The sequence below is a fragment of the Ammospiza nelsoni genome, chromosome 1, assembly GCF_027579445.1.
Source record: "Ammospiza nelsoni isolate bAmmNel1 chromosome 1, bAmmNel1.pri, whole genome shotgun sequence".
Taxonomy (NCBI): Eukaryota; Metazoa; Chordata; class Aves; order Passeriformes; family Passerellidae; genus Ammospiza; species Ammospiza nelsoni.
In genome coordinates this window covers 153,542,055-153,564,434 of record NC_080633.1, presented here as the reverse complement: position 1 = coordinate 153,564,434, position 22,380 = coordinate 153,542,055, and the positions used below count along the sequence as shown (strand labels likewise).

Here is a 22,380-nt window from a genome sequence, read left to right as displayed (position 1 = left end):
AAAGGATTGAAATTCGTCCACAGAACCATGAACTCCAAATTAAATGGAATTTCAGGAGGTGGTGAAGTCTTTCTTGGTCCCAGAGCAAAAAACCTAGATGAAACTTGGGAATTGGACATGCCCAAGGAGCTGTTGCAGTTGGTGGTTTATCCACCAAAGAATGTGATGGTTGGATGCGAATGAATTTGTGGTCTCTCTACCCAGGAATATTCCTCAACATGTTTAAATTCCTGGTGGAAATGTGGCCTCAGTTTCCCCTACAGAAACACTTGGTTCCTCAAAGAGGATGTCCAGATTTGACTTCTGGGCTCTGTTTTGGGTGAATAAATTGAGAATGATGGAAACCTCAACCTTTAGCAGCACCTCTCCAGTTTGAGAATAATAACAGTGACATTGTGGTAATAAAACTGAATTAAAAAGGAGTGACCATGTCAAGGAGCTGTTTGCCAATAGCATTTTGGGGACAGAATCCCTGGGATGGGATCCCATGGGATGCAGTGACCTCAGCCCATCTCACCTTTATCCTGAGGTAATGAAGGATCACCTAAACTCAAGATGAATCATTAATTAACAAACCAAAATCATAGTAGGCAGTAGCAGAAAAGCTGATTTTTCTGAAAAGCTTTTGGAGCACGTTTTTCCTGCCATGCTCCGTTGGGAAGGGGAATTATTTTTCACAGGATTAACCAACCTGAGGGTGGTTCAAAGGTCTCCCTGTTTGCCACCTTGTCATCAGCAAGGGCTGGAAGAGAAACAACCTTCTCCATGGAGTTCAGGCTTGTTCCAGGGTGATTTATTGCCATGGGAATGCTGCTTCCTAAAGCGGGAAGCAACTTCACTTTCCAGGTCCTGGAGCTCCCCATTAACCTGAGTGGTTCTTGGCAAAGGGGGCTTTTCCCTCATTTATCAGAGCTGGGAAAAGCAGGTGGAGGCACTCAGCAGAGGAAGGAAGCAGTTTTCCTCTTGCTTGTGGAGTTTTTGGAGTAAATCCCACCTTTTCCTCAGGTGAAGGATTGTGCCTCATTGGCTTTTCGCTGTTTGAGTTGAGGTTTTAATGCAATCCATGTTTTTTTTTTCTCATGGGATGATATGGTGGTTTGGGGATTCCTGATTTCGTTGGCCCCGTCGATTTCACTGTGTGGTTATTGGAGAGGGACATCCCAAAACCTCCTGGTCAGAGAAAGTTCAGGTTGTTGTGTGTCTCAGCTCGATGGGATTTCACTGGGATGGGATATCCAGTCCAGGAGGTGAAGGATCAAAGGCTGTCCGGGTTTGGCTCTTGGTTTCAGGACAAAACTGTTTCTCAGCCTTCATGCATTCCCATGCCTCGGTTTCCTCACTGAAAAGTGGGAATAATCACTATTTTCTATGGGAAAAATCACTGTTTTCTGTGGAAAACTGCATGGATTCAACTGTCACAGCAGCAGGGAGCTTTTCCCCATCCTAGGGCAGCAAACCCCTTATTCCAAGCAGGGAGTGGTCCCCAGGATGGAGGATGGCTCCAGATTGTCCCTGAGCTTTGCAGATCCAAACTCCAGTGGTTTCCATCACCCTCTGGTGATGGAAGAAAGAGCCTGGGGAAGAGGGAAAGCTCTTCTTTTTCTGCCATGGGCAGGAACACCTTTCACTATCCCAGGTTGCTCCAAGCCCTGTCCAGCCTGGCTTTGGGCACTTCCAGGGATGAGGCAGCCACAGCATCTCTGGGTATTCTGTGCCAGGGCCTCTCAGTTTAAAGAATTTTGCTCCACAGGAGACCCAGGCAGAGCCTTTGGTGAGAAGCACCTGCTGAAGTGACACACAGGGAGTTTTTCCACAGTGGATCAGAGCCACTGGCACATCCCAGCAATAGGGAGAAACCAAGAAATCTGAAGGAAGCAAAGGTTGCAAGAAGCCAGGACTCGAGAAGCCGCCCGCTGCTGTTCCAACAGCTTTTCCCCTTGAGGAACTCGGAAAGAATCAGCATTTTTCTCCCTAATAGAGCTTCAAAACTCAGTTGTGAGCAATTTGGAGGCTCACGTGGAGTTTCGGGTTCATTTAGCTGCTGCCTCCAGAGCTTGTAGAGAGTCAAAGCTGTCGAAGGCGGCCGCAGCGCCCCAGTGCCTTGAATTAATGTTATTGTTATTTGTGTGGACGTGCTGGGGTGCAAACAAGGTTAATTGAAATGAGAGCGCTGCTTCCTCTTGATAATGGCTCGGGCTTGACAGCGAGGAGGAGTTTATTTTTGTCGGAGAGCTGCCTTTATTATCCCTTTTTATTAGAGCTAATTTGGGCTCTATATCAAAAACTACATTAAGGGAATCGTTTACGGTCACACCACCAGCACTGCCAAAGATCGCCCCAGAGCCCTGTCCTTTATGTTAATGTCTGCAGTTAAAAGACAATTAAAAATAAACTCTCCTCTTTTAAAGCACCCTTTGTTTTCTTTCCTCTCGGCCTCCAGCGAGGCAATTTAGTTCAACCCTTAATGTGCCCTTCAGGGATAAGGGATTTTTCCGGATAGTCCCGGCCATGGTTATTGCAGGATTGTAAATATTATTTGGGGATGCTTGAACTGGTGGGACCAGGATGCTGCTGGTGAATGGGGTGATCAATACCACGCCAAACAGTGAGGAAATTCGGGATGTTGGAGCAGGAGGAGCCGGACCTTCGGGAAGTGCGCATTCCAGGTGGCAGCTGCCTCGTCGGGGCGGGAAGCGGGAAGCTGCCGGCGGTTGCCGGTGAGTTAAGGATGCTGAAATATGGCAGCAGGCTAGTAATTTGTTTTTAATGATAACAGCTGGCAGAAGGTGAAGTTTGTGCTTTGAGGACGATGAGGAGAATCCTTGCTCCGTCGGTTTTCCCTGTCGGCTGTTGCGCTGCGGAAAGCCGGGAACGCGGGAGCGCGGGATCAGGGATCTGCTCCATGTATCCCACTGCTCTCCTTCTCCAATGCTCAGGGCAGGAGCTGCTCTCCTCCTCATTTCATTCCCTCCTGGAGCATCCCTGCCTGCCCCAGTGTGCAGGGACAGGCATCACAGCCCTGGGGAATTCCAGGAAAATGCCTTGGAATGATGCACCTCCCCAAAATCCTTGCCGAGGTGCTTTTTCTCCCCTTTCTAGGAACCACCTTTTGGAGCCTTTATCAAACCCCCTTCCAGCCAGCTCTGTATCCATGGAAGAGCCAAATGGGAAGCACCCCCAGGATGCTGTTTTGGCCTTTATGATGGCCAAAATTTCCTCTGAGATGTTGGAATTCCCTCTGAGAATTCTCTGTGGGATGTTGCAGCTGGGCTGGGTGTGTTCCTTGTGCTGCTGTTCCCATCTCCATCACTGCATCATTCCTTGCAAAAGGTGTTCCCAGAATTCATGACATTTCCCCATCCCTTCCCTACACTGTCCAGAGGGAATTTTCTTCCTGGTGGGAGTTTCCAGCTTTTCACCCTCTCTCCAGCATCCTGAAGTACGCTGAGGGAAGTGCCTTCGCTCCCTGCGTATCCAAACACCAGGAACATGTAATAACAGGGAGCTACCTTGCAGGAGACCAATGGAAGAGCTAAAAACACCTCTGGGATCGGTGGCTGGCAAAAGATTTCTATTTATTTTATGCTTGTCACGCTTTTATTTCAGGTCTGGGGATTGCAGTGATTCTGAGTCACGGGTTTAGGGAATTGCTGATGGATTTCTCCTCCTCTTGCAGATGCCGGTGTGTTCCTACTACCTGAAGGGGATCTGCAGCAACAGCAATTGCCCCTACAGCCACGTCTACGTGTCCAGGAAGGCAGAAGTGTGCCAGGATTTCCTCAAAGGATATTGTCCCATGGGAGAAAAGGTAAAGAGGGATTTTTCCCACCTGTTGTGGGCCAAAGCCAAAGCCATGAGCAGCATCCTGCACCAGCTATGGCACCACAGGGAAGAGTTGGAAGCTGCTCAGCACCTGCACTGTTCTGTGGTGAAGAACAGTCCTGTGCTTTTCCAAAGGGTTTTGGCAGAGTGGTTTGGTTGGGAGAAAAGGGAAAGAAGTCAAAGGCTTCAGCTCATCAGCATGCTGGTGTTTTCCTGGTAAGAGCCTACATGGTGTGTTCATTTGAACTGGAAGCACCTGCCCTGGAAGCACCTGCCCTGAAAACCCCTCACTGAAACAGATGAAAAATGCAGGAAAATATTTAGGATTCCCAGTTTTACCTAGAAAATCCATAGGCATTAATACTTACTTTCCACTCTGGCTCCGTGATGGGTTTAAACTTGAGCCTTAAATCCTGTGGTGTAGTTTTAGGAGCAAGACCAGACTTGCTCAGCTTCCAGCTCTGCCTGAGGGATTCGTGGAGCCACCTCCAGGTCCTGGGGATGGTTTGGATCTGTGCAGTGAAGTCCTACACGGACTTCATGTGCACCCTGGGGAGAGTTGCAACCTCATCCATGAGCTTTTGGTACCCAACACAACATGGAAATTGTGGGAGCAGCTTCCCTGGAGCAGGGCTTGGAGCCAGCTGCCATTTGCTGTTTAAAGGAATTTGGAACACACAGGATCTCACCCTTCTGTGTCGTGGCTAAGGGAGAGGGTTGGCCATGCTGGTGTTCCCTTGGGAATCCAAGTGACTATCCTGACTCCTCTTTGCTGTTTTCCAAATGGGTTGTGGATTATGGTGTGGGATTTCTGCTCATCCTTGGACAACTGTGACCACAGGAAAGGGGGGAATTCTGCCCCAGTCAGGTGAGACCCCAACTGCAGGGCTGCCTCCAGCTAGGATCCAGCAGAAGAAGGAAGATGTGGAGCTGCTGGAGTGAGTCCAAATGAGGCCATGGAGATGCTCCAAGGGCTGGAGCCTCTCTGCTCTGCAGCCAGGCTGGGAAGGCTGGGAATGTCCAGCCTGGAAGAGGAAAGGCTCTGAGGAGATCTTAGAACCATTTCTAAGGGGCTAAAGGGGCTCCAGGAGAGCTGGAGAGGGATTTTGGACAAGGATCTGGAGTGCCAGGACACAGGGAATGGCTTCCCACTGCTGGAGGACAGGGTTAAATGGGATATTGGTAAGAAATTCTTCCCTGGGAGGATGGTGAGGCCCTGGCACAGGCTGTCCAGAGGAGTTGTGGGTGCCTCAGAGGGCTCTTCTCCTTTTCTCCATCCTGGTAGCACTTGTTTGCAGAGGTACACCCATCAGGAGAAGCCATAGGTGCTCAGATCCCACCAGCATGGTCTCCAGCCTGTCCCAGAATCCAAACACAACATTGGATGAAATCCTAGGATCATTTAGGCTGGAAATGACTTCTAAGATAATTGAGCCCAGTTTTGAACCCAGCACTGTCAAGTCCCACTAAACCCCATCTGGCCTTTTCCCCATCCTTTCCCAAGGAGAAACCACCAAAGAGCAAAAACCAGGGAAAAAAGCCAAAAGTGAGAGTTTTAAGGGAAGCAGGACATCAGCAGCAGCAGTGGGAAGCTCTAATAAATTAGTCTGGGCCTAATTACTTTTTGTGGCAGTGCGTGGAGGGGGACTTGATGCAGGATAAACATTCCCTCAGAAGGAAAACACAGGCATCCTGCCACCTCCCTCCAGCGCAGTGCCAACCACGCAGCCAGGGTCCCTACAATTATTTTTAAAATATTCCAATTTAAATGAAAATATAAAAGAGATATTTAGAATATTTATTCTATTAGGAAAAGTGCTTACGGCGTCACTTTTGGAATGTCGGGAAAGCATTCTCCTCCAGATGATGGATAGCAGCCTGTAATTATATATGGGGAGAAATTGCTGAGCGGGCCATATTTAACTGGGGAGGAGAAATTCCAGCTTGGGCCATTAAGGGTTAATTTTATTCTCTAAATAATATAAAAAGTGCTGAGTCTGTGCCTTTGCTCCAAGTAGAAAGTCCTCAAATGGACCCCGGAGAGTTTATAATATTCTACTGAATCAAGGAAAAATGTTAACCTTGCTTCATAAAACGATGGCTTGTTAAAGATGCGCAGTCCCTTTTCTTGTGAATTATTTAGGATGGGAGTAAATCTTCCCTCGTTCTGCCTTTCCCTGTCCGAGCAATGTTGGTTTGAAGCACAAAGAGCATGGAATGCGAAGGTGTGTGACTCCAGTGGAGCATCCTGGGTGGATAAACTCCAACTAAGCTGGTCCATAATTAGGAATTTAGGTTGTTTTATGCTTATTTTTTGAACGCTGGGCTCTTCTCCCAGTTGCATTTTCCTCTTTGTGCCCTCCCAGACAAACACAATTCCTGATTTTTAGCAGACCTCCATCAATAATGTCCATTATTATCCATAATTTATGATGTGTCGCTGGCAGTGTTGTCTCTTAAGGACTTCCTAGGATGTGTTGCAGGATTCTCAAGATAAGTTGATCCACCTCTGACCCATTCCATGAACTGTAATTCCAGCTGCTCTTCATACAAATGACGCCAGGACTGACCCGCTCTGGCTTCACCAGCAATTTAGAATTAAGTGAGAAAGCTTTAATTTTGCATTCCCAACTCCTTTTTTTCAGGAATGTGGACTGTAGAGGGTCTAAATGCACCCTTGGGGAATGGGACAGCTCCTGTACAAGACTATGATCACATCCTCCTTAAAGGGAATGTTACCCCCAACATTAATTAATTAGTCTAAAGTTGGACCTGATGATTTTGGAGAGCTTTTCTAACCTAAGTGATTCCAGGATTCTCTTTCCAGAAGGGAGATGGTGGCAGAACTAGGACCTTGGTTTCCAGCATTCCTACAGGTTCCTTGGTCGTGGGCTGGAAAGTTCCTTTACCATTTGTGCTTCCTAAAGGGATTGTCCCTAAACACAACATTATGTGTGTCCCTTAAGGCCATGGAGTGATTCCCACCTTGGAGATCTCTGTCCCAATTTTCCTGGAGCTCCCTGCCCTTGCCTGGCACCCTGACCTGGTCATGCTGGGAGGCCCCTCTGGGCTTGGCCACCTGCACTGGAGGAAGCCCCAAGAGGGAAGTGGGAAGAGAGGGAGAAATGGGGCCTCTTGCATGTTCTTCCCAGGGTTTTTTGGAGATGTTTTCATGAGCTGCTCTACGGTCAGAGCTCCTCTGTGGTTCCACATCCCTCTTCCCGCATGGGGCCTTGTGCAGGGGCTTGGAGGAGGAATTCTCTAGGAGAGGATGACATGAGGCTGGTGCTTGGAGGAGGAATTCTCTAGGAGAGGATGGCATGAGGCTGGTGGGTGTGAGGGATGAGGCAGCACCAGTGAGTGAAGTGTCTGTGGTGATGTGACCCCAGAGCGAGAGACAAACAAGAGGAGACATTGGATGGAGATGCTGTGCATGGCTCATCCCTGGAAGTGTCCAAGGCCAGGCTGGACAGGGCTTGGAGCAACCAGAGGTAGGGAAAAGTGCCTATGTGAGGGGGTTGGAGCAGGATGGGCTTTAAGGACCTTTCCAACCCAAACCAGATTTGGTGGCAAACCATGGGCTGGGGTCTCTGTGAGGCTGAGAGCCTTGAGCTGGGAGCTCATCCATAGATGATCCCAAGGAGCAGGTACCTTGGGATTTGCTTTCCAGGCACAAAAGATGAAGGAAGAAAGATTTAGATGGGATATTGGGAAGAATTCTTTTCTGTGAGGGTGGTGAGGCCCTGGCAGAGTTTGTCCAGAGAAGTTGTGGCTGCCCCATCCCTGAAAATGTCAAAGGCCACATTGGACAGGGCTTGGAGCAACCTGGAGTACTGGAAGGTGTCCCTGCCCCACAGCAGGGGTTTGAAATAAAGTCATTAAGGTCCCTTCCAACTCAAACCACTCAATGATTCCATTGCTGCATCTGGAAAATTGTTTTGTATTAAATAATCTTCTCCCCTCCATGCCCATTAGTGCCAGAGCTGCATTAAATCCTTCTCTCCAGATTGTTTCCATTGCCTGCCTTGGAGCCTGTGGGTAAATTGTTCCCTCATGGGAGCTGTTAAACAGTGAGACACAGTGAGATTAAACAAAGAAGCTTCCCTGGAAAGGCACGGGGAGATGGGCTGGAATAAATCATGGATAAGAGGAGAATCTGTTCCATCCCTCTGGAATCCCAACTGGCACATCCAGACCTTGTGATGGTGAGGCTTGACATGGGGACCTGCCATGGCATGTGCTGGAACTGCTTATCCCAGCTCATCTTATTCCTGAAATCCATCTTTTTATTGGACCAACAGCTTTCACCAAAGCTCTAATTTCTGCCTTATCTGTGTAAAAAATATGGGACAGGGGCAGCACTGCCTGAGGAAGTGCTGCTTCCTTGGGAAGAATAATTTTCCTCCCCCAGGTGGAACTTGGTGTTTTTTTGCAGTGGCAGCTGCTGGATTTTGCTGTAGAAAATCAAAATGTGGGGATTTTTGCTCAGCTGAAGCCTCGTTCTTGTGTGGTTTTTTGTGTGTTTGGTTGGTTATTTTTTTCCTTTTCTGGTGGAAGTTCAACAATTTCCCACCAGAAACGTAATGTTTTGTGTGTCTGATACATTCAGTTTAACACATTTCTTTAGAGAAAGCCACATGAGCTGTGTTACAACAGTAAATATTAAATGTCTGTGGCGTTTTCTCTAAATTATCCAGTAATGGAGAGCAGCAGCCTGGGATCCTTGTTTTCCTTAATCTTTTGTCATGGAAAGGTGAAGTTCAACACTGTTCATGCTTTCTGATCTTAGCTGACTTTTCTGGTTCAACCAGCATTTTTCTTTCCTCACAGCCGTCAGATCTTGGTGTTTCTGGGTCTTTTTCCCCCCTCCTTTGATCCCAGATTGAATCCCAACCAACTTGGCTTCTCCTTGAGGAACTCTTGAGCAAAAGGTTGTCCAGCCCTGGCACAGGCTGACCTGGCAAGTTGTGGAATACTCATTCCTGGAGGGATTTAAGAGCCCTGTGGAAGTCGCACTTGTGGACATGACTTAGTGGTGGCCTTGGCAGTGCTGGGGGAATGGGATTTTTCAACCTAGACAATTCCCTGATTCTGTAATAATTTGGAAATAGCTGATGGAGAGCTTTGCCTTTGATAGCTCTTTTATAGTCCACTGCAGCTGTATGAAAATCAACGACAAAAGCAACTTAATTTTGTTTATCCTTAATTTTGGCTCCGGATGACAGATGTTTTCTGGAAGCTTGATTTGGGGTTTTTTTCCCCCATAATGTGTAGCAGAAATCTTCAGTCACCAAACTGATGAGCAAGTGGAATTTTTATTTTAAATAAAGTATATGTAGGATTGGTAATGAGGCTGTTTTTAAGGTCATCAGTAGTGTCCAGCATGGATTTGAGCTGGCTGAAATTTCTCCAGGTTCATCCCACTGGTTTGGAATGTTGAATCCTTGTCCACATCCTCTGGGTAACGAATGCTGCTGATAATAAATGATAAATCCCAGTTGTGGCAATGGGATCTTCCCTTTGGAAGCACTTTGTAGCCTTCAGAAGAGGTTTAAAACTGATCAGGATTCTTCCATGGTCAATCCTATCTTCGTATCTCTATGGAAATCTTGTGGATTTCCAGTTGTATCTCTTGGTTTGTAATGGGATAATGAGGGTTCTTATTGCTCCTTTAATTTAACTGTAGCATCTCCAATGGAATTCTGATCTTTACATTAAAGATGGGGCTTATCAGGATGCACTGGAACTGTTTAATAGCCGGGGATTGTTGATAACAGCACCAAGATAAATCCCAGGCTGAGATTTCCTCTTTCTTACACTTTAATATCTTTGTAGAAGGAGGTGGGGCACAAAATGTGAAAATTGGGAAGTTTGGGAGAAGAGCAGCCACAGAATCACAGCTCTCAAGTGGGAGTGTAGTGATGAGGCAGAGACTTCCTGATTTCAACCTGAACTTCTGTAGAGCTGAACACAAAACCCGGCAGATTGGGGTTTTGCTTCTTGTCTGGAATCTCCCTTTGATCTCATCTGTTCTCTGTCAGAAAATCCCCACATGCTGTGAGCAGTGGGTGATTCCCAGGATCACAGAATGGCTCAGGTTGGAAGGGACCACAATGGGGCATCTGGTCCACGCTCCCTGTTCCAGCAGGGACATCCCAGAGCACATGGATTGTGTCCAGAGGGTTCTGGAATATCTCCAGTGAGGGAGACTCCACACCCTCTCTGATCTCTGTTCAGGGCTTGGTCACTGCACAGGGAGGAAGTTCTGCATCATGTCCAGGTGGAATTTCCTGGGATCAGTTCCTGCCTTTTCCTCTGGTGCCGTTGCTGGGTCCTCCAGAGCAGAGCCTGGTCCATGCCCTGAGCCCTCCCTGCAGACAGGGACACACAGAGATGAGGTCCCCTCTCAGCTGTGTCACCTTTCAAGGCAGAACAGCCCCAGCTCTCTCAGCCTTTCCTTGGCAGAGATGCTCCAGTCCCTTCATCATCCTCGTTGTCCTCCTCTGGACCGGCTGCAGGAGTTCTGTGTCTCCAGTACTGGACAGAGCACTCCAGATGTGCTCCATCTGTGCTGAGGAGAGGGGCAGCATCACTTTCCTCAACTTGCTCTTCCTAAAGCAGCCCAGAATCCCACTGGTGGTACCCTGAGCCATCTGGAACCAGGCATGTGGTGGAGCCCCATGATTCCTGATGGAAATGACACCGTTAGGAATGTCCAGTGGCTGTCTGCCTCTCTCCACACCCAGCAGTGAAGATTTGGGGTTGGGAATTACCATTGATGGATAGACCATGTGAAAGGGGCTCTCTTGTGGCTTTCAAGTGAGATGGATGGGATTGTGGAGGTCCCTGATGGAAATGGGATTCCTCAAAGCAGTGCAGGGGATGGTTGAATTCCATAGGCATTGCCACTAAAGGATGAATGCCACGTTCAGAATTCACCTTCTGGATGTGAATTGAGTCAATGACTCAATTTCCAGTGGAAACCAGTGACAGGTGGTGGCCCTCAAAGGTCCGTACTGGGACCAATGCTAATTAATGCCTTCATTAATGACATAATGGGATTGGGTGCCCCCTTGGCAAGTTTTCAGATGACACCAAGTGGGTGTTGCTGTTGTTCCACAGAATCCTAGGACTGCAGACTGATTTGGGTTGGAAGACACATTAAAGACCATCCAATTCCTACCCCCTGCCATGAGCAGGGATTCCCTCCCAGCTGCTTTGCTGCCTCTTAAATATGATTTTCCCAATGATTTTCAAAACACCATCTTGGTCTTCTCCAGCTTGAGAGGTATTTTAGCTCAAATGTTGTTTTATTTCCTGGACATTCCAAAGAAGAGGGTTTATGGATTTGCAGTGGATCCTGGAGAGCTTTTAGATCCCAAATTCCTCTGATCATTTGGAGATGACCGTCAGGAGTCATCCCTTCACTACAGGCATTTTGCTGAGCAAACTGTTTTGAGGGCAGAAACTTGTTTTGGAGCAAATTCCTTCGGATAACCACATTGGTTAAATTTGTCCATCATTATTCCAGTCTGGATGATGTTCGGATGTATTGTCCTCCAGGTTTTAATGACAGGGAGCTGGGATTTTTTTTAAAGGCTGTTTCCATCTGCACCCAATTATAAAAAAGCAATCGGAAAAAAGCCATTTACTGGTTGTCACTTCGGAGCGGCGTCAAAACAGCTCCAGCACCTCCAGCCATCACTTCCCAACAGCCACTTAGAAGGACATTAAAACAGCCTGACATCCATCCAGTCCATTAATCCCACTGCTTGGCCATGGGGATACCTGGAATAGCTTCGGCAAGAGCTTCATGGATGCTCAAGAGGGCTTTAAAAAGTGGGAAACACTGGAGTTGAGGCAGTTGAGTTTTGGGGATTTCAATGCTCCCCTTCTCCTGAAGGTCTGGTTGGTGGGATTTGTGTCTGTCATGATGGACGGAGGGATGGACATAGATCCCAAGGAGATGGGAAAAGTGCTTCAGCACTTTGCCATCTCAGAATCACTGAATATTCTGGGTTGGAAGGGACCCACAAGGATCATCAAAGTCCAGCCCTTGTCACCTGCTGTCCCACAGCACTGGGAAAGGAGCAGGGGGTGAGGTTAAGCCTGGAGATACTTGAGAAGTTCAACCTGGCCAAACTGCTGCCCATGAGCCAGGAATGTGAGGCTGGGTGGGATCTCTCCTCCCCACCCCATACGGTCAGTGGGTTGGTTGTTGGTTGGCCCAGTGACCCAGCTTCACCTTCCTCCCACCCTCCATCCCCTCCTGCCAAGCTTATTCATGGAAAATGTTCATTAACATCATTCCCAAGACTGGGCCAGGACTTCCCACCAGTTGTTGCCTCCTCCTTTGCCAGCTTCATGCTAAAGAAGGCTTGGCCCTGCAAACCTCCTCATCCCTGTCTCACTCCTGGAGCACGTTGGGCCCCGTTGGACCATTTAAGGCCTTGTGGATCCTTGACAGCACCTGGAATTTCACCCAAAGCTGCCCTGGCAGCCAAGGAGGAGTCCTGGATATGAGATCTGCCAGCTGGGCACCATCCCAACCCTGGGCACCGTTGCTGGACAGGCTGTGGTGGGAACCCCACAGCAGGGAGACTGGGATTGGGACATGCCCATGGGGATGTTGGCAAGGAGCCGGAGTGGGGTGAGATTCCTCCCTGCGGCTTTTTAGGGATTCTCTGGGGTTTTCTCATTTCTCTGGTGGAAGGGACCAGAGTTTTTTTCCCTTTTTATGGCCCAACCTGTGGCCTGGCGGGGGTCCCGGGGGGGGTATAATTAGCCACCCCAACAGGTGTCAGGGATCAGATGACCCCCAGCACCACCCCACAGCCCCGCTCGGCTTCACCCCAGCTGACGCGTGGCCGGCAGCAAAATTCCCTGTGGAAACCCAGCCCCGGCACGTCGGATCTGGCAGGAGCAGGAGAGCTACTGTAAATAAACAGAAGGGGCTTTTCCAGCCTCCAGAGGCAATTCCAGACTCACCATCCCAGCTGTGGGACAGCGAGGATGGATGGGGCGTTTCGGAAGAAGGGCCGGAGCGCTGAGAACGGTGTGGAAAAGCCATTAGAAACCCGAGCTGGGGACGCGGCCCCGGGATTAGTCGCACACGGTTTGTTTTCTTTATTAAGTATCTTTTTACCATGGAGCCAATAAACATGGGCTGCTCCAAGGATTCACTTGGAGGCTGGGGCTGGGTGGAGCACTGAGGAGATGGCACATCCTGATCCCGGTGCCCAGTCGGGATCATGGCACTGTCCCACCCCGTAATTGGTGCCCTGCTGGGAAGGAACAGCCACACTTCTTGGCCTTTTCCCAAAATAGCATAATTCCTCGATGTAGCAGTGATGCATCCATGTGGCTTTTTGGGGTCAGGACTTTTTTTCCCTGCTCTTCTCCTTTCCAAGTCGATTTTGTGCTGGAAACCCCTTTACAGAAGAGGATTTCACATCCTTTTCCGGGATCATGCAGGGCAGAGAAAGAATTTGGACTTGATGGTCCCTGGGAGTCCCTTTCAACTCAGAATATTCTGTGATTCCAGGAACTTTGGATGGTCAGACCAGGACCTGGCACCAAGGCCCATCTCCACAGTCTTGTGCTCCACTGGGATTGTCCTTTCCAGGTGGGCTTGGAAGGTCTGCCCATGCATTCATTCCAGTCTTCAATCCCTAATGGGCTGTTCCTTATTTTTTTCTCTTCCCTAATTTTGTCCCATTTATTTTAAAAGAAGTTATCAGGTTGAGGGATTTGCTTTTCTGCTTGCTAATATTTTGGGAGAAATTCCTGTGTTTGAATTCCTGTCTGGTTGCCGCCTTTTCCAAGCTTTTCTCTTTGGTCCAGCATGTATCCTGTCTGTAGGTAAATGAGAAAATGAAGAAAATATCTTGTGGAATGAGAAAATGAAGAAAATATCTTGTAGAGCCAGACAGGGAGAGTTGGGAATGTCCAGCCTACAGACAAGAAGATTCCAGGGGGATCTTAGAGGCTCTCCCAGTGTCTAAAGGGGCTCCAAGAGAGCTAGAAAGGTACTTAGGACAAGGGATGGAGTACCAGGAAAAAGAGGAGTGGTTTCTCACTGCAGGGCAGGGTTAGATGGACTATTGGGAAGAAATCCTTCCCTGTGAGGGTGATGAGGCCCTGGCACAGGTTTCGCAGAGAAGCTATGGTTGTCCCATCCCTGGAAGTGTCTAAGGCCAGGTTGGACAGGGCTGGGAGCAACCTGGGATATTGGAAGGTGTTCCTGCCCATGGCAGGGGGTTGGAACAGGATGATTTCTAAGCATTCCATGATTCCATGTTCCTAAAAAACACAGGATTTGGGAGTAATGGCAAAGCCAGGCACTGTTCAGATCTTACTCTACTTCCAAGTTTCCTGTTGGTTGTAGAGTTACTTCCCATTCCAGACTCTTGAAATAGGAGGTGCAAAATCATAGGAATGGGAGTTTTAAATGTGGGGTTTTTTATGGAAAAGCAGCACTATCACCGAGCTGTCCCCCCCATTGAGCCCATATTCGTGTGTCCATGTGGATCCCAGCCCTCCTGCTGCTCAGCACCATCCCCAACCTCCAGCACACGAGCTCCTTGCTCCACCGCCGACTTCAGCGCTCAGCCCCAGGCGATGGAGCTGCCAAATCCTTCTGCTTTTCCAGGAGAGAGCTCGGCAGGGATCCTGCTTAATCCCAAAGGTCAGCACAGGGAGATGCTCCTGCGTCCCCAAAGTAAAGTTGCATTAAAAGGGCAGGAACTGACCTCCATCCCCCATTGCTGGCAGGATGGATTTTTATAAACAGGGCAGAATGGTGGTGCTGAAACCCTCCCTGTGTTTATTTCCCCATGGATTTTTCTTCCGCCATTGTCGGCAGGATGGATTTTTATAAACAGGGCAGAATGGTGGTATTGAAACCCTCCCTGTGTTTATTTCCCCATGGATTTTTCTTGTTTTCCCCAAAATTTGAGTGTCTGTAGCATGGAGGAATGGGATGCTTGGGCATCCAAGTGTGGAAGGACCCACATTACGCCAGGAGGTCAACAAAGGAATGAATGTTGGGGTTGGGAATTTTTGGTTGTGCGACATGTGTTGGGTTGTCTCTCCATGGATGTCACAATGTGATGCAAAAGGCAAACTGGTTGGGATGGAGCATCCTGGGGGGAGTGAGTCCACATGGGACTAAGAAGAGTCCAGGACTTGCTCCCACCTTTCATCCCTTGGGATATGCTGGGATGAGCTCTCTGGATTGCTGGGAACAGAGATTATAGAGAAGCTGTTCTTTTTCCTTCATTCCCAGGAACCCAGATGGAAGTCCCAGCTGAAGGCATCTCCTCTTCCCTGCCTGCCTCTCTTCCTGCCTTTCCCACTGCCAAAAAGTGCCATATCCCAGCAGAAAACCTTGTGGGGAAGCTCTGGGACACTGATGACACCTCATTCTCACCAGAACCACTGGTGGCTGCTGAGAGTTGCCAAAATCCAGAGCTGGGAGTGCAGGAGCATTTTTATTGATGAACATCTCAATGCTGTTGTTTTAACAGCTCCATTCCATGGGCACACTGAGCTTCCTGGGATGGGAGAGCATCAACCAAGCCTTGAGAAGAGCATATTGAGCTCCAGCCCTCTTCCATCTTCCTCAGAAGGCTGGTCCGGGCAGCAATCCCAAAATAACTCCTAAAAGGATTTTGTTCTGGCTGTTCCCTGCACTTTCCCAAGTTCCAAGCGTGTCTGGGACAACAAAACCCTGTGTCATCTCCAAAACCAGCTTCTCCAGCCCAAATAATCTCCTTGGGACTTCTCCAGGGGTTAATCACTGCTTTGGTGGTTTGAATCCATAAAATCAAGCACTTGGAAAACTTTGAGCAGATGTGGAATGTACCAGACTAGAATATTATTTTTAGTAGTATTTTTTCTTGGAATATTGTTTTGATAGGGAGAAGGAAACGCGAACCCATCCCTCTCTCCCTTTAGCAAGGTATTGGTGCCACCTGAAGGAGCTCAGCTGTGGATTCCTGTGCTCCCACAGGGTTTTCCCTGCCTTTTCCAACTCTGCTTCCTCTTTCCTTGGCAGTGCAAGAAGAAGCACACGCTGGTTTGTCCCGACTTTGCCAAGAAGGGGGTCTGCCCTAAGGGTGCCCGGTGCAAACTTCTGCACCCTCAGAAGAGACGTCACCCACAGCAGGTTGGAGGTGATGGAGACCACAACAACCCCCCTTCCAAGTGGAGACGGATCCAGGAGGCATCAGGCAGGTAGGAAGGAGCTCATTTTGCTTCATTTAACAGTTTTCTTCCCAACCTGCTCCAGATTTTTCCTCTTCCATGCGTGTTATGTCTGTATCCTGGTTTATTTTAAGATGTGTTGGTGTGGGTCACTGGGGTGTTTCCTGATGGAGCCACGTCTGGGATGGGCAGTGTCCATGCTTGAGGAAGAGGTGATGGAGAGAAAAGAGTGGATTCACCCTTAGGAATGTGCCATCCAGGGCTTTAGCACCTTCAGGAACCTTAGAGGCTTTTGTAGATCTTCCTCTTGGAGATGGAGGAGTCCTCATGGAGATTCCACTGCTGAAAGTGGGTCCAGGTTATCCATAGTTATGTGGGAAACAGGAAAACATCATCCCTCTTCCGTACATCCATATTGGAGAGCAGAGCTGAGCCCTCTCCATGGCATGGAGGGGCAGGAGAATCAGAAATGAGGATGGACATGGAGATAAGAGGCTTTGGAAAAGTTTAATGCTGGACTGAGCCCTTGGTTAATCCTTGGAAGCTCTCTGAGCTCTCCCTGATGTTTTTGGGTGCCAGGGTGGAGCCACAGGCTGATGATGGATGTGTCCATCCTCATCCTCACAGGATTTTCCTGAGCTTGGCACACCATCTGCCCTAACTCCCAAGTCCTGCATGCAGGACAACATCCCAATGGAATTTAAACTAAAGCCAAATGGAAATTTGGCTTTAAAAAGCCAAAATCTCCAAGTCCTTCTCAGTGGGAGGAGGTAGGATGGATTTGGGTGCGTGGCTTCTCCATGGCTTTTTGCAGCGGGAGGTGGGAGTGAAGGTGGGATGGAAAGGGAGGGACCTGGGAGCTTTGCCAGGCTGGTCCATGCTTCTGGAATCCTCCTTGGTCTGGGCCTGGGCCTCATCCTGGCCCTGCCTTGTAAGGTAGCAGAGGGGGACAAGCAGCTCCGTGGGTTCTCCGAACTTATCCCTGGTGACAGAAGAGCCTTGGAATGACACCCAGCTCACGTTCCCGGTGTGAACGAGGTGTAAAATAGCTCCTTGCTCTTTTTAGGGAAGGAGGAATGAGTGCAGGCCTGCCTGGTTGGGAGGCTCCTGGCATCCTCCGCTGGGAAGGGAGCATGCCCCAGCTTGGAAGCTGCTCCAGGGTTGTTTTTTTCCTTTATTGGCACCGTCATGGGAGATGTCAAAGGAGCTGGAGTGTCAAGTTAGCTTGGAAGAGAGTGGCAGGGCTGGGAATGAGCCAAGCCCAGCAGGACACCTCCAAGCCATCCCAGCTCCCCACGCCTTCCATCTCCCCTTCCCTCTGCTCGATCACAAACAGGAGCCCAGCACCTGAACAAGAATCTGAGGAGCTGGGAACCTTGTAGGGAAGTGCAGGACAGGGAATCCAGGTGGGGAGGGAGAAACTCCAGCTGAATCTGTGCTGGCTCCAGGGAAATCAAGGATACAGCATGTCCTTGGATGGATACTTGGGAGCTCCAAGCCTCTTCCATTGCATATGATGCCCTGTCCAGCATTGCCATTGTTTTACTTTTCCTTGTTGTTTTTCCCATTCCTGCAGGAATGATCCAGCTCAGCTCCAGGATGACGGGGAAATTCCTGGACCCTCCAGTGGAGAGCAAGAGGTGAAGTTTTGGAAAGAGGAGGAGCCCAAGCCAAGCAGCTGCCTGCAAAAGCTGCCATCCTTCATCTCCCTCCGATCCCCGGAATCTCCCGGTTCCCTGGGCTGCAAAGAGGAGAGGGATGAGGACGAGCCAGAGGATGAACCAGGTAGGATTCACGTCCTCCACTTGGAGCTGCTCTGGTTTTCCAAGAAAAAAGTTATTCTCTGCTGTTCTCCGTATTTTTTATGGGATCCATGTTCTTTGTGAGTCACCAAACCAGTTAAGACTGGGAGTCCAAACTGGGATGGCAGTCAGGATTCCCATCTGGACACAAATCCTTGTGTACGTTCCCAAAATTGTGTCAGGACTTTGTCCTCTTATTTTATCAACTCATTCCTTATCCTGTAAATTATCCAGTGATGAATCCGGTCTCATTTCCATGATGGAATCACACCACTGCCCTATAGAGAAGGTGTTTAGTGGGATGCAAGGATGCTTTGCCTCTGGGGGACCTCTGGACCATCCATCACACCTGTTTCCCAGCAGGAAATAGCTTGGAAGCTTTCCAATAAAAACATTCCAGTGGGAGGTGGGGTGGAGTGTTTGCAGGTTGGAAATTTGAAGGAAGAACTGTTCGTCTGGGATTATCTACTTTGGAAGTCAGTAAAATTTTTGGGATACACGGTTTAGGATGAGCAGAACTTTTTAGGAATTCTGCCACATGAGAGCAAGCAGCTTCTGCTTCTCCAGTGTTCTCCTTGGTTCCTCCTCTCCTCTTTCAGCTCTTCCATGGGAAAATCCCTAAAGGGATGGGATTTTGAGGTATTCCAGGGATGCACCCCCAGGAGCAGAGGTGATGGAGATGGTGAGGTCGGAATTGTGCCTGATTCTTCCCAGCTCTGAGTGGGAGATTTTTGGCTGGATGATGCTCCACATTTCCCTTTTCTTCTCCCATCCTTCTCCAGAGAGATGTGCAGCTTCATCTCCAGAACACCATCCAGGGGAATGGGCTCAAAAATCACAATATTTTGTGGGAGTAACGATGAAATTCCCATTGCCAGCTGTGCTGGCACAAGATTTGGCTCAACGTGAGCCTTTCCCATCTTCGATCCCTGCTTTCCATGCAGCCAGAGCAGGATCCCACTGGGATAAGGGATGAATTCCGTTGCAAAAGCCAGGCTGAAGCATTTACAGGATCATCCATAAGAATCTGTGAGGCTGTGCCTGGCTCAGTCACTTCAAGCCAGGGAGGGCTGAGATGCCTTAACGCTGTCGGAAAGAGAATTCCCAGGATTAGCAACATATTCCCGAAGTCACAGATGAGTGCGGGTGCTGTTGAACCACAGGGTGGTGGACACATCGAGGGGACCATTCCAGCTGGGAATGTTCCTCTCCACAACACAGAATGAAACACTCAGCTTCCCTTTCCAGGGATTTCTTCTGCCCTTCTTCCTTTTCCTTGGCCCTGGTTCAACTCCCTTTTGATCTTGGGAAGTGTTCCTAAAGCAGCGATTTAACCGGGATTTTTGTCTCCATGATGAAGTTGGAACAATTAATTCATGGACAGGAAGACTGTTGAAATGCCTTGGAGTACACTTGGCAGCTGGGAGTAACTCATGAGCAAGGGCATCCCTTTCCTCTTAATTCTAGTGTGTGCATCCAAGGGAGGATGAGTTCCAGGCGTTTTGGGTGGGAGGATGAGGAGGAGGAGCTGGTTCATTTGGGAATGTCATCAGGAAGACTGGGTGAAGCTGGCAGCTACGAGGTCAGGGCACTCATCCCTCTGTGCTCCTTTGCCCAGGGAGGTTCATGGAATTGGGAAAGCAGATGCTGGAGGATCCATGGGAAAGGAAAACCAGGCAGGAATTGCAGATGGCTGTAAAATTATCTGATGATGAAGCAATTTCCCTGCCAAAGCGATGACGTGCTGAGTCTGGACATGAGAATGTTGATCCATGGGTTTGCCCATCCTTGGATCTCATCCTAATCCCAGTACCTGGGAACCCCCAAATCCAATGGGATAAGAGGAGCCCTGGCCACCATTCCTAGAGAACATGGGATTGATGCTTCTAAAGGACCAAATGCTTTGAGGTGGCCACATCACTTGGACTGGACTCCATGACCCTTGTGGATCCCTTCCAATATTCCTGTATTCCTTTGGAATATTTGGTAATCCTGAGATTGAGTTTGGAGCTGAGGAGGTGGTCAGGATGAGTCCTTGTATAGCTCTTTTCCTCTAGGAAATAGCTGGAGTCTGAGGTGGGATTTGGGTGTGGGATCTGGGCAGCTGTGCCAGCGATAATGTTGGATTTGTGCTTGTGAAGCCTGAAGTTGACACACAAATTATCGGGATGGTAAATAAGGAGGAGGACAGGTTGTCATTAAGGAATGAGATTAATTCCTTGGTTAAACGGTCACAATTGGAGAAAATGCCCTTTTAATCCAGTGAAATGCAAGAGGAATGAGGAAAAAACATGGGAGGGGCAAGGGAGGGAGTTTGGAGATGACCTTTAAGGACCAGCGTGGGCAACAGCATGAGCTTGCAGGGTCTCAGTGGGGGTCTGGGTTCAGGATATAGGGAAAGGGGACTGGAAAGGAGGGATGTGTTCTGCGTGCATGGAGCAGAGCCACTGTTGTGTTCCCAACCCTCCAGAGGAGCCTGGAAATCGAGGTTGGAAGAGTGATTCGTTGACCAGGTGGTGATCGGATAAAGGCTGATCTCAGAGGTTTTTTCCAACCTAAATGATTCTGGGATTCTGTAATTTGAGGGTGCTGGTGCTTTCCAAGCAGCTTCCAAAAAGCCAATCCATGCAGCACAGCGATAGCCAACTGCTCCCAGCCAAACATCCCAAATGGGAGGAGTGGTTTTGGTGGCATCCCATCCTTCACCTTGTGTTATCCACCCAGGAGCATGGAGCCAGAGGGAGAACAGGCTTCCCTGCCCCTCTGACTCCTGTTTTCCAGGTAATGGGCTTTTCCATATTTCACCTTCCAGTTAAATCGCCTGTGCTGGAGCCTAACTGGCCTCCCCGCGCTAATTGCACCAATGCAAACCATTCCAATCGAGTGCTAATTTAATTAGAAAGCACCCATTTTAGTTAATTTGTTCGAGAAGATCACTGCAAACTCCTGGAGAGAACAGATGTTCCCCTCTCCCCCGATGAACATTCCGGGCTTTGTAAATGGCTCCGCTCAGCCTTGTTTAGGAGAGAAAAGAGGATTTTATAGCCGCAAACGACCCTTTCTGTAAACATTTTACAGCTCTCTGCACGTTTGAGTGACGATAAACCCCGAGCAGCTCGGCGGGCTGCAAATTTGGGACCATACGGCCGTCATTTTATTGTCATATTTCACGGTCGTAACGTTAATGGAAGATGCTCACTCCAGTCTTTTTTAACGGCTCCGCTGAGCACGCTCAACCGCCTCGGCTTCCAAGGAATTCGGGGAGGTGCGGCGGCTTCTGGATTTGTTTACGGCTTCTACTTCTGGAGGGATAAGTTTGGGAATTTTGTGGATTTTCGCCTCTTTTCTCGCCGTGGTTGAGATGACCCCAACAGGGAACTGCCGCTTTTGCCGCCGCCTTGGTGGCGGGGCTTGGTCCAACCATTCCCAGCTCCAGGAATGTGAGAATTAGAGAATATCTCAGTTTAGAAGGCACTGTCAAGTCCAACTCCTGGTCCTGCACAGGACAACCCCAGTTTAATTTAGAAGGTGTCCAGTGCTGCCAGTCTCCATGTGGATGTGGCCAGTTCCCCTTGGGTCCCATGGAATCTTCATTGCCTTCAGCATCTTCTTCAGTGCTTCTTCTGCCAGCAGATCTTTGCTCCAGAACTTTTTTTGGTAGCCAAGTGAGGCAACTAAGTCATTGATCAGTTGAGTCAGTGGCAGAAGATGCCCTGGAGCTTTCCCTGAAGCATCTGCATGGTTGGGGATGGAGGGCTTGGACACGAGGGGATTGTCCTGGAATAACAGGAGCTGGCATCACTTTGACCCCAGCAGGACTTGGTGCAGTTTGTTCCTTTTGGGAGGAAGCAATGGGGATAAAATACAGGGAATTGATTTCTCTTTGTGGTCGCAGACATCTCCAGAGTGGTAAGGCCTTGACACAGGTTTTCCAGAGAAGTTTTGGAAGTGTTCAAGGCCAGTTTGGATGAGGCTTGGAACAACCCAGACTAGGAGAAGATGTCCCTGCCCATGGAAATTGGTCCTTAAGGTCCCTTCCAGTACAAACCATTTTAGGATTCCATGAAAAAATGGGCAAAAACTCAATATGAAAGAAAAAGATTTCAGTCCTGGAAAAGGAACGAGACTTGGCAGGTTCTAAATTGGACGCTTTGCAATAAGGAAATTAAATCACAGTGAAGTTTCTGACTTTGGGAGCTACTCAGGGACACCAGGACATGAGGAGATTCAAACCCAGCCTCCAGCAACACCTGAGTCATCTGTGGCACCCCAAAGGCTGAAGGTATCCCAAGCCCAAAGGTGCCTGGTGGATGTAGGGGATGGAGAAGGAAGGATCACAGAATCATTGAGGTTGGAAAAGACCTCTAAGATCATCAAGTCTAACTTGTGACCAATCCTCACCTTGTCACCAGACCAGAGCCCTGAGTGCCACATCCCATCATTCCTTGGACATGTCCAGGAATAGGGACTCCAAACCTCCCTGGACAGCCCCTTCCAATACCTGACAGCCCTTTCCATGAAGAAATTTGATGGATCCGTGTTGTCCTGC

The 22,380-nt window shown here is 48.9% G+C and overlaps 1 protein-coding gene across 1 annotated transcript in view; it reads left to right on the top strand.

The window, feature by feature from the left end:
• ZC3H3 (zinc finger CCCH-type containing 3) overlaps window positions 1-22,380 on the top strand; it is a 128,636-nt gene that overhangs the window by 101,362 nt on the left and 4,894 nt on the right. Inside the window, exons 9-11 of the mRNA XM_059475251.1 lie at window positions 3,677-3,808; window positions 15,881-16,059; window positions 17,606-17,814. Of these exons, the coding sequence (XP_059331234.1) occupies window positions 3,677-3,808; window positions 15,881-16,059; window positions 17,606-17,814 (520 nt within the window). The remainder of the gene's footprint in view (window positions 1-3,676; window positions 3,809-15,880; window positions 16,060-17,605; window positions 17,815-22,380) is intronic.